General features: G+C 41.8%; 1 protein-coding gene across 1 annotated transcript; it reads left to right on the top strand.

Moving 5' to 3' along the window:
- The first annotated feature begins 1016 nt into the window (after positions 1-1016).
- LOC127137469 (U11/U12 small nuclear ribonucleoprotein 31 kDa protein) lies at positions 1017-1469 on the top strand. The gene has a single exon (XM_051063926.1). It carries the CDS (start codon positions 1017-1019, stop codon positions 1467-1469), a length of 453 nt encoding a protein of 150 aa, XP_050919883.1.
- Positions 1470-14886: the final 13417 nt, after the last annotated feature.

Here is a 14886-nt window from a genome sequence, read left to right as displayed (position 1 = left end):
GAATGAAAATTTTCATCACTTTCCATCAGTATTGTTTCTCTTTTATATGAGCAGAATCAAAAACTTACTTTGTTTTTATCGCTAATTATTCAAATAATAAAGTAATAAAATTTCTATTTCACTCTATTCTATTTTTGCTAAATTTCAATAACTTTATTTATCTTAAGATATTAAAATATAATCTAAAATAATATAATAAAATTGTATATCTAACGAACTAGAAATTTTTGTCTTAAAAAATCTAGCATCATACTAACAAAAAATTATTAAAATTTATATATGCAGATGGGTGGCTGACCAATTAAATAAAAAAATATTAAAACATAATAATTTTTAGTTTTATGCTATCTTTACAAGTACTCTGGCGGTGAGCAAGTTGTCCATTTACATATGGATAGTACTGCTTATAAAAAAATAAGAATGGATAAAACCATATATAAAACCAATCCAAAATATCCGGATCCATGTCCAGATCCGCTTGGAGTTTCGCTTCACTTCTCTAGGGTTTCTCAAATGCATTATAGAATCTCTCCACTCTCAGATTTCCTCTATAGATTAAAGAAGCATCGGAGAACTAATTCCGTCGCCGGAAACCGAACGCCGTTGCCGGAAACAAAAAACCTGAACCGAAAAAAATGTCAAGCAAGAAGAAACACAAATGAAAACACAGCGACAGCGATGAAGACGACGACGTTTTCTACTACTGCTACTGCGCTTCGTCCTCAACCCCCAACACCACCACCGGCACCACATCCAGTAATCAACCCCAATCAAAACCGAACAACAAAGGATCATCAATAGGAGGAACAGGTGAACCCTTAGCACCATCAAAATCGACGCTATACGTTTCTAATCTAGATTACCCCCTAATAAACTCCGATCTCCATACGCTCTTCTCTACTTTCGGCCGCATCGCGCGTGTAACCGTTCTCAAAGACCGTCACACGCGGCTAAGCCGCGGTGTCGCGTTTGTCCAATTCGTTTCTCGTAATGACGCCCAACGCGCCTTGGCGGAGATGAATAAGAAGATTCTCAATGGAAGGACTCTAACTGCTTCTATTGCTGCTGATAATGGACGTGTTCCGCAGTTTATTCGGAAGCGCGTGTACAATACTGAGACTGCTTTGTGTTATGAGTGTGGGGGGCATGGTCATTTGTCGTATGAGTGTCCTAAGAATCAGTTGGGGCCGAGGCCGCGGCCTCAGCCTAAGAAGCCGCGACGGGGATTTAGTGGGCTGAGAGATAAGGATAGGGAGGAGGAAGGTGATGAGGAGGAGGAGGAGGGTGGTCAGATTGCTGCGGAGCAGTTTGACGATAATTGGGCTTCTGTTGTGGATGATGAAGCGGGTGAAAGGTTGTTGGGGAGAAACAGAAATGATGATGAGGGTTTGGACAACAACAAGACGAAGAAGAAAGGGAAGAAAGCTGGGTATTTCAGTGATGAGAGTGATCATGATGATGATGATTGATCATGACTATGTAGCATTGGCACTTCAGATTGAAGGTGTGTGTTTGGTATTCCGCATTACCGCATTATTCAACTAGTCCTGTGTGTCGTGTCTATATATGTGCCAGTGTTTCATAGATCTAAATGGCAATTTTTTGTTTTTATCAAGATATGGTGTAATTGATGAAATTGTTTATATGTTGTTGGCTTGGTTGGATGTGTTTATGGTTTTGATCACAAGCACATGTTAGTTATTAGTTATTGTGGTAGTAATTAGTGATAGTGGTGGTGAATTGGTGATGAGCATTTTTGTGTATTCCATATTTTCATAGTTAATGAATGATGACAGACGAGTCTCTTATTTATCGGCTTAATTTAGCATTCGGTTTACTTGTAAAACAGAAAGGAAAAGCCTGTTCGTTATGTTTTTTATTTTGGTTCAGTTAAAACATGTAATGTAATCAAATTGTAACACCCTGGTTTACTTTATGCACATCTTGTTATCATATAAGTAAGGTTTTTAATTACAGTTATGGTGGTTATGTTATGATATTTGATATGTAGAATATTGACAGTTATATATAACCGATAGATACCATATTCATGATTGTCTATATACTTTTGTATGCTTATATTTTTTACTAATTGAATCATTGTCTTATGGCACAAGTTAATGAAAATAGTAGAGTTCATATCCTCTATGAATAGGATTAACATGAAGCTTGATTACATAGTACGATAATTGTACTCAGATATAAAGATATTGGGATTTTTGTGAAATTCAGGATATCGGTTTCTTGAATTTTGTTGAAGTTTGAGCAGATTCAAATAGGATTAACATGGGTGTTCTTAAAGAGGAAGTAGGTAAAAGTTTGGAATTTTTTTTCAAAATAATAATTATTTTTACTTTTTTTTCAAAATAACTAATTATTTAAAAAAATTATCAAAAATAACCAGGTTTGGTAGAGGATGCGTCAGATGAACTGGGGCACCCCCAATGCATAAAGAGGAGGCGTCAATAGCATTGGCGCATGCATTTCGCTCCTCACGAGGAGGCGCCACTAGCATTGGCGCATGCATTGCGCTCCTCATGAGGAGGCGCCAATACTAGTGGCGCCTGCATTGGGCCTCATGAGGAGGCGTCAATGCTAGTGGCGCCTAGGTGCATTTGGTTGTGTGGGCGCTAATTCATCTGGCTACATGTGATGGTCATGTGGGCGTCAATCCCTCAAGCGCCCACATGTTTTGTCCGTCTCTATAAATACCACGCATTGGATGCAATATTTTTCACTCAAACTCATCTCCTAATACAATTCAACCACCATCAATTTCAATTTTCCCTGTTTCAACAATGTCTGCATACATTCAAAAACAAAGTGCTGATGTAATATTTTCTGCCGTTGCGGCTCCGATACAGATTCGACTTTGGAACACAAATATGTTTGAACGTCTTAATCGGACGTTGTACAGTTGGTTAGAGGGAGAAATTGGAGAGGGTGAACGGATTAGAAGAATACAATGGCTTGTGTCCACGTTCAACCAACACGGAGAATTACGCGAATTGGTGGATATTAAGACAGACCAAGACGCTCGTAGGATAATGCATTACATGTTCAAAATTGTTTTGCTGGTTGTAATTGCATAGTTCTTGTATTTGTTATAATTATATGTGTTACTGTTTATGCAATGGTACTTTCGTGACAGACGTCTAATATGAAATAAATTTAATTTTTCATATATTGCAATAGAGGTACATGTAAATTTATCTGGTTGTGCTCATTCTAACACTAGGACAGTTATTACGATTGTGACCTAGTTGACGGCATGAACTACATAGTCTAACCATTTTGTTTGCCGTATCCATTTCGGTTCAAATTCGAATGTTGTTTGGGCGACCCTTTTTCTTCCTTCGCATAACTTCGTTGTGCCAGACGATGTCCCCTTGATATTCTGGCCAATAATCCTCTTTTGCCACTACAAAAAAACTAATTTTATAAACATTTGAAAGACTGACGATTTTGTAAACTTCAGATAACAAGTATGATGGATCCCTTCGAACCTTTGAGCATGCCGCAAGGACATGGGAGCGGGGATACGAAAGGCTTGGAACTTTCTTCAGTCGCACTAACCTCTATCTAGTTCGACTCTGTACTGTCCCATCGGCATGCCCTCATTGTGATCCATGGACTCGACAACACTAAACCAACCTTTACTTCGGTCAAAGACCGTAACCACATGTGTGTTTGCTTTGGCAGCTTCATGTCTGATGAATTTCATCGAAGCATCACTGAACAACTGTCCACATTGCAACACTGAACTCCATTTTAAGCGTCTGGTTTCAAACAACGCCCTTAGCCTGAAATATGTAGCATGCACCAAAGCGATTATTGGTAGGTTACGGATGCCTTTGAAGACAGAGTTCATTGATTCCACAAGATTTATTGTCATGTGGCCCCAACGTTGACCGTTGTCATATGCCCTAGTCCACTTCTCCAAAGGAATACCATGGATCCACCGTAGTGTTTGAAAGAAGGTTCTGATAATGCGTAACCTGCATTGACAACCTTCTTCCGCAACGTCTTATCTTTGATTTCCGGCATGAAATTCTGAGCAATATGTCTATTACATAACACATGCGTCGAAGGAGGATTTTGCCAGCCGTTGTCAATGTTATTATATGCACTGATGATTGAAGGGTGTCTGTCGGAGATCAAACATAAGTTAGGCTGAGGTGCAACGTGCAATCAGAGATTTCTTAGGAAAAAACTTCATCCCTCAGCAGTCTCCCCTTCAACTAGGGCAAAGACGATTGAAAAAATATTGATGTTCCCATCTTGTGCCACTACCATCAGTAACGTTCCTTTGTATTTTCCATACAACCATGTACCATCAGTTTGTATAATTGGTTTACAGAAAGAAAAACCTATGATACCTGGTTGATACACCAAGAATAGACGGTGAAATATTTTATTTCCAACAGCACACGTACCATCTGGTGTATAGGCGGACAATTTGTTTCCAGCTTGACAATTGTCCCGGGAGCATATTGTTTTAGAGCCAACAAGTATTTTGGAAGTTGTTTGTAAGACTCCTCCCAATTGCCAAACACTTTTTCAATAGATTTTGTCCTAGCTATCCATGCCTTCCTATATGATGGAGTGTACTCGTACTCTGCCCTAATATGCGAGTCTATTGTACTCACCTTTAATTATGGATTGTCGCTAATAACAGATAATATTTCATCACATATTAGCTGAGAGCTTAATTTACGATGATCCTGGATTGGGTTTGTCAGCATGCATGTGTGATCTGGACCCATTGATCCAATCTCCCAAGACTCGCTCCTCTTCCGGTACGAAGCTGACAACATAAAAAGGCAGTGCTCATTCGGACAATAAACTTTATACCTCGATGCGTCAGTTCTGTCAACTCTGAAATCAGCTGATAGTTGCATGTGGAATTTCTTAATGGCTCTTACACATTCCTCTTTTGTGCGAAATGTGTCTCCTTGTTTCAAAGATCCTTGCATCTGCACGTAAGGATTGTACCATACATCTGCTAAAGGTTCATCTGAACCCAAATTTAACCTTGTCATCTGTTGGGGTGGGCAGTATACATAACTTGTTGGTATTGGCTCCTCTTCCTCTTCAGCGTTCACCATCGAATCAACCATGATCTCAGATTCTTCTTCTTTGTCATCTAGAACATTCACCTCAGCTTGTTCGTCATCAGTTTCACAAAACACTTGTGACTGATCAATGTACAGAGACACCTGTTGTTGATGTGGTAATATATACAACTCTATATCGTTGTAACCAGATTGTTCGTGACTGACAAACATATGCTGAATATCATCATCATCTCGAATCTTCTTCTGATAAAATTTAACCTGGTTTTCTACAAACCAAACCGGATTTTTATAGATGATTTGGCCCACATTACTGCATTGCAATTTCTTTTCTATTCTTTGTTTCAGATGTGAAAAATTTGATCGTCGATTTATTGTAAACCGAGTTACCTCTGTGTTTCGAAAACAAAAACCGAACAACTGATGATCAAATATTTTTACCTTTGACATGGGCACTGATCATGTAATGTTGTGTGGAAGACATTTTGTTGAAATATTAAATATGTAGATATCTTTAAGGGAATCGAATGCATTGCTAAGTTGTTCATCCACACAACATAAATAATGTTTCATTGCTAACTTGGTCGTTGCATTGATAACTTGGTCATTGTTTGTACAAACTTGACCATGCATGTAGTAGAAAGAATCAACCATGCAGAGAAAAGAGTGACAAGAACACACATGCGCCTGAGCCCTGAGATTCCCACCTAGGCGCCCATTCCCTAGGCGCCAAAAGGATGGGTGCCTCTTCACAAAAATTGGTCTTATACGCCACTAGGAAGGGCGCCCCTTCCCATTGCCCTACACTAAGGCGCTAAGAGGAAGGGAGCCTCTTCCTTGCATGTGAAGAATCACATGTAGGCGCCAAGAGGAATGGCGCATCTTCCCTTACATGTTGATTCTTCACATGCGCCTAGAAGAGATTCCTCACATGCTATCTCTCACATGCTTTCTGAAGTTTGTCATTCCCTTGTCTTCTCTTGCCATTCCATGCAACCAATCACATTCATCTTAGGTTGCAAACCTACTCACTCATTCATCTATAAATAGCCTCTCATATCAACAATATCAAATCATCTTCATCAATACTCAATTATATTCTTCTACCACACTGGTTTCCTCTACCACACTCAAGCTTTGCAAAATCAAATCATGTCTTTGTTGACTATGGGCGATGAACATAGAGGCACACTCGAGAATATATCGGCATTTGTATGTCATCTCTCTCTTTTTACTTTTTCTATTTTTAGTCTTATACCTTTGTTATCTATGTTTTTCTTACTTCTTATAGAGTTGTGCTTGTTGATTATGTATTTCTTCTTCTAATTGCATTTTCTTACTTTTTTATTATTAGGATCCGAAGCGGTTTAGATGTCGTGTACATGAATATGTACCCCACGATCCTTTAATAGAACCATATATTAGAGGATGTGGATTTGGAAATCTACTCAACATTTTTTCGTACTCGGTGGACTACAAGTTCATTCTAACTTTGTTGGAGAGGTGGAGACCCGAGACCCACACATTTCACCTTCCGATTGGTGAGTGTATTGTCACACTTGAGGACGTGTACATGTTGTTGGGTCTCCGTATAGATGGAAAGGCAGTGAATGATCGAGTTAACCAAGTCAACAATATCTGCAATGAATTATTGGGTGCCCATTGTCGCATTACGCGAAAAACCGGCGGGAAAACGAAACAACAGAGCCGCCACCGTGCGTTATTTATCCCAAAAGAGGGAAAGGAAACGCTCGAATAAACCTGGAAAAGACATGGTCTCGCAACCAAAGAGAATGGGATCGGGAGTCAGTTATGCGAAGGGAAGGTATTAGCACCCCTACGCATCCGTCGTACTCGACGGGATCCACGCACAAAAGGAAGGAATATGGTTGCTAAAACACTGCTCACACACACACACTGGCTGAAAGAGACACAGAAAACAAAAGAAACTAACTCGGCAGGATATCGCATCCTGGGCCTACGTAGTCTATCAGGCATAGACATCAGATTCGACGTAGTTTGGACTAGGGAAAACACATGCTCGCTAGGATGTCGCATCCTATGCATACGTATCTTCTTGGACGAAGAAGAATCAGAGCATTCGTAGCTCGGCTCACGCACGCCAGACAAAACAAAACGCACACAGGAAACCGACTGCCAATCGCTGGACTTACGTCAGACTCCACACAAAAATGGCAAACATGGGACCCGAATGCCAATTGCTGGACTTATATCAGCGCCCGAACCAAACAAACCCACATTGGAACCCGAATGCCAATCGCTGGACTTATATCAGCTTCCAAGCACACAACAAACACACACAACGGGGGTTGAAAACAAAAAGGTTGCCCGGAGAGATCAGCTCAATCTCCTGCCTACGTACCTCATCTGGTATGAGGATCAGGGCGACGTAGTTCCCCTACGCGGGGAAAAAGGACTAGCCTAACCAGATAACAAAGGGAGACACAACTAGGGAGACTACGACTCGAGCCTAGATGTTATCATGCAAAATCATCCCTAAGTCAAGGTTTCTAGCTAACTTGCACAGGGAGCAAGCTATCCTATTTAGCACAGGTAAACAGCAAACAATCACAAACAGCACACACTATATACACACAAAGTGGGGCTCAAACAAAGGTTAGGCTGCAAAGCAAGCCAACTGTACAGAGGTGTGATTTGCTCTTAACCACTGACATTGAGAGTCAGGGTGAAGCAGAGGAAAGGTGAGTGAAGATGAGACTTCACAGCTCTTATCCCTGGCCAGGGAGAGCTTCAGACAATGAAGTGTGGGTTCAGAAAGTGGGAATCCTTCTACACTTATGACACTGACTCAACTGTACAACGGTACAAAGATCTTGGGTTACTATCCACAATGCATCAACACCGGTTGTGTGAGCAGAGGGATGACTCAACAAGAATAGCAGGGGATGGATTGCACATCCCTTGTATCTGCCAATTGCCTTATCAAAAGGTCTTTTCCTGCTTGGGGACAAAAATAAACAAGCACAAGCATTGCCCCTTAAGGAGGACTTCAGACAGGTGCCTGGCCAAGTAACAGGCCAGGTCTTCCAGACTACATGGAGAAGAGATCATTATACCTCAATGCTCAAGCTATCAAGCAAAGCAAGAACAAGTTCACAAGGGAACTATAGCAACTAAGGTACCTTGTGTGAAGTGCAGATCTTGATTTGGAGTTTTTTGGAAGTGTGAGCTTGAAACAGATGCTTAATGATGATGTAGAAGATGAATGAAATCAAATCTTTAGCTCAACAATGCTCAGATTCGAGGGAATTTGCAACTGCCATGTGAATCTTCACTCTTCAACAGTTCCAATTCAGCATGAATTCTCCAATGTTTTGCTTCAATTCAATTCCACAATGCCTGCAGATGAAGGTTAGAGCAAGGAACAAGCAAAGAAATCAAGAAATTCAATGGAAAGAGTTGAATTTTTTTGAGAGGATTTGAGAGAATTTTGAGAATTTTCTTTTTGGATCTGAAATTGTGATTTCTCATTTCAGAATTCTGTTACAATTAGTGCTTTATACCACCTGTTAATCCACTTATTAAACATGATTAGCAAAATGGAAATGGGTTAGTGAAATGCTCATGTTATGCAAAAATGCCAAAATGCCCTTTTTCAAATAGAACCAATGGAACAGTAAAAATTCATTTGAGGCAAGTCACAAATTTTGTTCAGAAGCAATTGCAATTGGTTTGGCATGAAAATTGTATGTAGTTTTCAAAATGACCTTTTTTCCCACCAAAATTCAAATTGGTTCACTTGAAAAATGGAATTTTTATGTGATGATTTTTGATGAAATTTAATGATGGATTATGATAGTTCATGTCAAATGGAGTTTGCTCAAAAAAGAATCACTCAAATTGGCCAAATGGTTCAAGAGTTATGCCACTTTGAAGTTCACCTTTTCTTGACAATGATTTGATCATAATTTCTCAACCACACATGATAAATGAGTGTTCTTGGACTTTTTGGAAAGGTGAGAGCAAGATCTTCAACTTTCATGTTGGACAAAATTTCATTTGAAGCATGCATGATGATGTAAATTTGAGGAGAAGAACTTTCCATTTTTGGCAGTTTGAAATTACAGGTCACTTACTATTTTTGGAAACTTTTCATCTGACCTCAAATTCTTCAATCTTGATCTTTGAAATGTCAAATGAGACTTGTATGGATATGAATGAAGCTTTTCAAACCATCTCCCACCTTCAAATCCATGATTTCATGCACAGTTGACCACAGTTGACCACATTTGACTTTCTAGGGTTTCAGATGAATTTCAGCTTGACTGTTGAGCTTTGATCATCTAATCTTTGGCCAAATCACTTCAAAATAATCCCTAGGTCATATGAACTTGATAAATCAACCCTAGGTCTTTGTCTCAAAAGAAATTGCACATGCTTGCTTGATGGACTGATTCTCCTAATCATCTTGACCTAATCTTGTCTGATGACTTGCACTTGGGCAATGGACAATGCAATGCTATGCAGTGCACTATGTTATGTTAATGACCTAATCATGAAAATGAATGTACAAAAGGTAGGTGCAAATTTAAGGTGCTACAGCTGCCCCTATTCAATCAACTGGGAACCCGAAGGGATGAGAGCGACGACTGTCAGACTTTCAGGGTAAACAGGGATTGAATACCGAGAACCGTAGAAATTTGCACACTGCAGGGATCCACCAACGGAAACGTCCACTGGGATCTGATATTTATTACTGGGGATTTTGGTTTTTTTTCTTCAAAGGTACAACCACATCCAGACATCGACACACGATGAATGGGGATTGAAATCACAACTAGATGCCAACGGACAACTAGGAAAAACTCAACGTTTACCAAGACCAACGGAGAGGTAATCAGACATTAATGAATGACTGGAAGAGATACAATCATACGTCGACGGACGTAGTGGGGAAAACTCAACGTTTACCGAAACCAACGGAGAGGTAACTCAACTGGGGACGACCAGGAAACTCTACTGGGGACGACCAGGAAAAACTCGACGTTTACCAAAACCAACGGAGAGGTGAATCAGCTGGGGACGACCAGGAAAAACTCGACGTTTATCGTAACCAACGGAGAGGTGAATCAGCTGGGGACGACCAGGAAAAACTCGACATTTATCGTAACCAACGGAGAGGTGGCCAGACATCAACAGATGAATGGGAATACTCGACCAGACGTCAACGGACGAAAGGGAGAAGCTCGACGTTTATCGACACCAACGGAGAAGGAGAAAACTCGACCAGACGTCAACGGACGAAAGGGAGACTCGACGTTTATCAACACCAATGGAGAAGGAGAATCCACTTCACTGAGGATGGGAACAACAACCGGAAACCGAATAGGACGTTTACCGACGACTCTACTGGGGATTCTGGCTGGGAATCAACCAGACATTAATGAATGACTGGGAATAGGGTATACAATCAAACGTCAACGGACGAATGAGAAAAACTCGACGTTTATCGAAGCCAACGGAGAGGTAAACCCGCATGGAAGGGTACAACTAGACGTCATCGGACGACTAGGAAAAAATCGACGTTTATCGACACCAACGGAGAAGGAGAAAACTCGACCAGACGTCAACGGATGAAAGGGAGACTCGACGTTTATCGACACCAACGGAGAAGGAGAATCCACTTCACTGAGGAAGGAGGACAACGTTACGAACATCGAAAGATGATGTTTACCGACATCAAAAGAAGACCAGACACTACGCATGACTGGGAAAGCACCGAGAGATGGTGTTTACCGACACCAAAGAATACCAGACACTTACGCATGACTGGGAAATCACCGAAAGATGGTGTTTACTGACACCAAAGAAAACAACACACGCGGGTGCTGACAGGATACTGACATCTACATGTCCGGGCAAGGCTCCACACTTGCAGGGGATCACACTGGGGAGAAATAAGCTTTCCTTTCACCAACGGATGAGGAAATAAACCTCTCTGGGGGGTATCAATCCTGAATGCTGTCAGGAGCAATTGTAGCAAACGTGTTGTACATACGTTGAACAAAAATCCACCTCTGCCGGGGAATACGGTCTGATGGGTTTCGAACACATGAATGCATATGTTTGAATTTTTCTATGGCGTAATGCTCCATTTCAAATGGAAATGCTACGCATTTGAGGATGCAATGATCACTATATGCACAATGCCACATGAACCCTGGTTGGGGAGCCAACACTGATCAAATACTCCAACTCTGTGGGGAGACTCTGCTTGAAGAATACTCTGCGGGGAGACTCTTACTGGGGAATGCTTTGCGGAGAAAGCACCGACTTCTCACTCATGCTGGAGAAAGCATACTGTTGCCGGGGAAAGAATAGACTCCACTGGAGAACATCCTTCACAAGACCCAATCCACTCGGGGACTCCGCTTGGGAAGCAATCAATACTCCGCTGGGGAACAGACCAGGCGACTCTCTGGTGAAGTAAAGAAACTACTCGCTGGGGAGTAACAAGACGACTTTACTGGGGAATGATAAAGCGACTTCACTGGGGAAGAACTCAACCAATCCTTAGGTAGAATAAACTCTGCTACAGGGAATAACTGCTACTCCACTGGGGTCAACCCCTCTAATCCACAGGTAGGATAGACTCAGCTGGGGGTGCAAATATCAATCTGCTACGGAAAATCGTCCAATCCATAAGTAGGATGAACTATGCTGGAGAAATATTTCATTGAAACCCGCTCCACTCGGGGACTCGCTGAGGAAAAATCAACACCAATCTCTACTCGGGAGATCTGCTAAGGAAAACCCTGTTGGGGATAACACACCTCTCTGCTGAGGAAGAGTATAACTCTGGTGGGTAAAAAACCCCATATCCGACCCTGCGCTGGGGAAAGACATCCACCATCCTGCTGGGGATGAGCGCTCACAACCACGCTGGGGATAACAGTATCACAAACCCGACTACTGGGGAACAACACTCCCTTGATAGACTCCGCTGGGGAACTCTCCTGGGGAAAACACCTACCAGGCACTCAACGGGGGATCTCAACTGGGGAAATATTCGCTGGGGAATACACCCACTGGGGAATCTGCAAACACCGGCCCGCTGGGGACAGGCAATCCTTAGATCTGCTGAGGAAAGAAGGTACTATCCACAGACATCTCTACAGGGGAACATAGCTCTGACAGCTCTCAAACTTGCTTGGAGAATACTTGCTGGGGAAATGCTCACAGATGACGACCTGCAAAACAGTACAACAAATGCCCCAGGGGTGCACGGACATGATACGCTTAATTGTCCTCAACATTCAAAGTGATTTTCAAATGTTTCATCTTCCTGCAAGTTATTGTTAAGCCTTCATGTTTTTATATGCAATGTTTATCAAAAATTCGGACGTTTTTGCAAACAAAATAGTAAAAATAAAACAAAGGGAGCTATTTATCTGAATAACGACTTTTATTGATTGAAAATGTGGCTGAAAAGGCAAATACATTGGGAAGCAATTCCTAGAAAGAGGTAATTGCGCACAAAAGGAAAATAAACTATCCTAATGGCAATGTGAATACGGCATCCACTATTTCCAATTCTGTTATAACCCACAGATCATCAGTTTTCCTCCCAAGTTCCTTGCTTTCCGAGAAGAATGACTGGACCGATCACATCTTTCGAGATGGCAGCTGACGAAGCGCGATGAAGTACAGATAACTCCGACTGTAGTCTTCACTTTAATCCCTCTTTTGGCTGGATCGCCCTTTCGGGTTTTCAATCCACCGGGATACCCATTTTTGCCTAAGCCGCCCTTGCGAGTTTTCGACTTACCGGGTGTACAAATTCTTTCATTTTTATCCCTATTTTTTGCCCGAACCTTTTTTTTTCTGTTTTTTGGTTCGCCGGGATGCCCTTTTTTGCCTGGACTCTTTTATTCTTTTTGTCCAGCGGGTCAATTTATGCGAAGTATTTTTTGACTACATCTGAGTTAACAGGGGACGGAAAATCTTCACCATCCATAGTTGTAAGCATCAAGGCTCCACCGGAGAAGACCTTCTTCACAACATATGGACCTTCATAATTAGGAGTCCACTTGCCCCTGTTATCTGTACCTGGAGGAAGGATCCTCTTGAAAACTAGATCACCAGTCTGATAAGTCCGAGGACGCACTTTCTGATCAAAGGCTCGCTTCATCCTTCTCTGATACAATTGCCCATGGCACACAGCTGCTAGCCGTCTCTCTTCGATAAGGCTCAACTCGTTAAACCTTGTTCGAATCCACTCGGCTTCATCCAGCTTGACATCTAACAAAACCCTCAGAGACGGGATCTCCACTTCAACAGGTAGGACTGCTTCCATACCATACACAAGGGAGTACGGGGTTGCCCCGGTCGACGTACGTACTGAGGTACGGTACCCGTGCAAAGCGAAAGGCAGCATCTCATGCCAATCCTTGTACGTTACAACCATATTCTGCACAATCTTCTTGATATTCTTGTTAGCCGCCTCTACAACACCATCATCTTTGGTCTGTAAGGAGAAGAATTGTGATGTTCAATCTTGAAATCTCAGCAAAGCTCTTTCATCATCTTGTTATTGAGATTCGAACCATTGTCAGTGATGATTCTCTCAGGAACTCCATAACGACAGATGATTTCTTTCTTGATGAATCGGGCAACCACTTGTTTAGTAACATTAGCATAGGAAGCTGCTTCCACCCACTTGGTGAAGTAATCAATCGCAACCAAGATGAAGCAATGTCCATTCGAAGCAGTAGGCTCTATCTTCCCAATCATGTCAATGCCCCACATGGCGAACGGCCAAGGTGAGTTCATGACATTCAGAGGGCTTGGTGGCACATGCACCTTATCAGCATAAATTTGACACTTATGGCACTTCCGAGCATATTTGAAACAATCGGATTCCATAGTCATCCAGTAATAACCGGCTCTCAACAGTTTCTTCGACATTGCATGACCACCAGCATGGGTACCAAACGAACCTTCATGCACTTCTTGCATCAACATGTCTGCTTCGTGTCTATCCACGCATCTGAGCAAGACCATGTCAAAGTTCCTCTTATACAGCACATCATCCTGATTCAAATAAAAGCTTCCAGCTAGCCTTCTCAGGGTTTTCTTGTCATTCTTTGACGCACCTTCAGGATATTACTGGCTTTTGAGGAAGTTCTTGATATCATAATACCACGGTTTCTCATCAACAACAGACTCGCCTGCAAACACATACGCAGGCCTCTCGAGTCGATTTACCGTGACATGTGGCACATGATTCCACCAATGAACTTTTATCATGGAGGATAAAGTAGCCAAAGCATCAGCCATCTGATTCTCATCCCGGGGGACATGATGCAACTTCACCTTCTTGAAGAACGTCAGTATTCTTCGGGTGTAATCTCTATACGGAATCAAATGCGGCTGGTTGGTATTCCAATCTCCATTGACCTGATTGATCACTAGAGCTGAATCTCCGAATATGTCAAGAGTTTTGATCCTCAGATCAATGGCTTCTTCTATCCCCATGATACAAGCCTCATACTCAGCTTCATTGTTGGTGACATCAAAAGTCAATCTAGCAGAAAAGGGTATATGAGCACCTTTAGGATTGATCATCACTGCACCAACACCATTACCATTGACATTCACAGCCCCATCAAACATCAATGTCCACTTGTCATCAGGATCCGGTCCTTCCTCGACAAGAGGCTCCTCACAATCTTTCATCTTAAGATACATGATGTCTTCATCAGGGAATTCAAACATCATCGGCTGATAATCGTCAATCGGTTGCTCGGCGAGATAGTCTGACAAAACA

The sequence above is a fragment of the Lathyrus oleraceus genome, chromosome 4, assembly GCF_024323335.1.
Source record: "Lathyrus oleraceus cultivar Zhongwan6 chromosome 4, CAAS_Psat_ZW6_1.0, whole genome shotgun sequence".
Taxonomy (NCBI): Eukaryota; Viridiplantae; Streptophyta; class Magnoliopsida; order Fabales; family Fabaceae; genus Lathyrus; species Lathyrus oleraceus.
Note: the sequence above shows the minus strand (reverse complement) of the source record. Positions and strands in the feature narration are given on the sequence as shown.

Bases quoted from the DNA above. Each gene is read 5' to 3' on its own strand.
- LOC127137469 (XM_051063926.1), top strand. From the start codon at position 1,017: ATGAATAAGAAGATTCTCAATGGAAGGACTCTAACTGCTTCTATTGCT.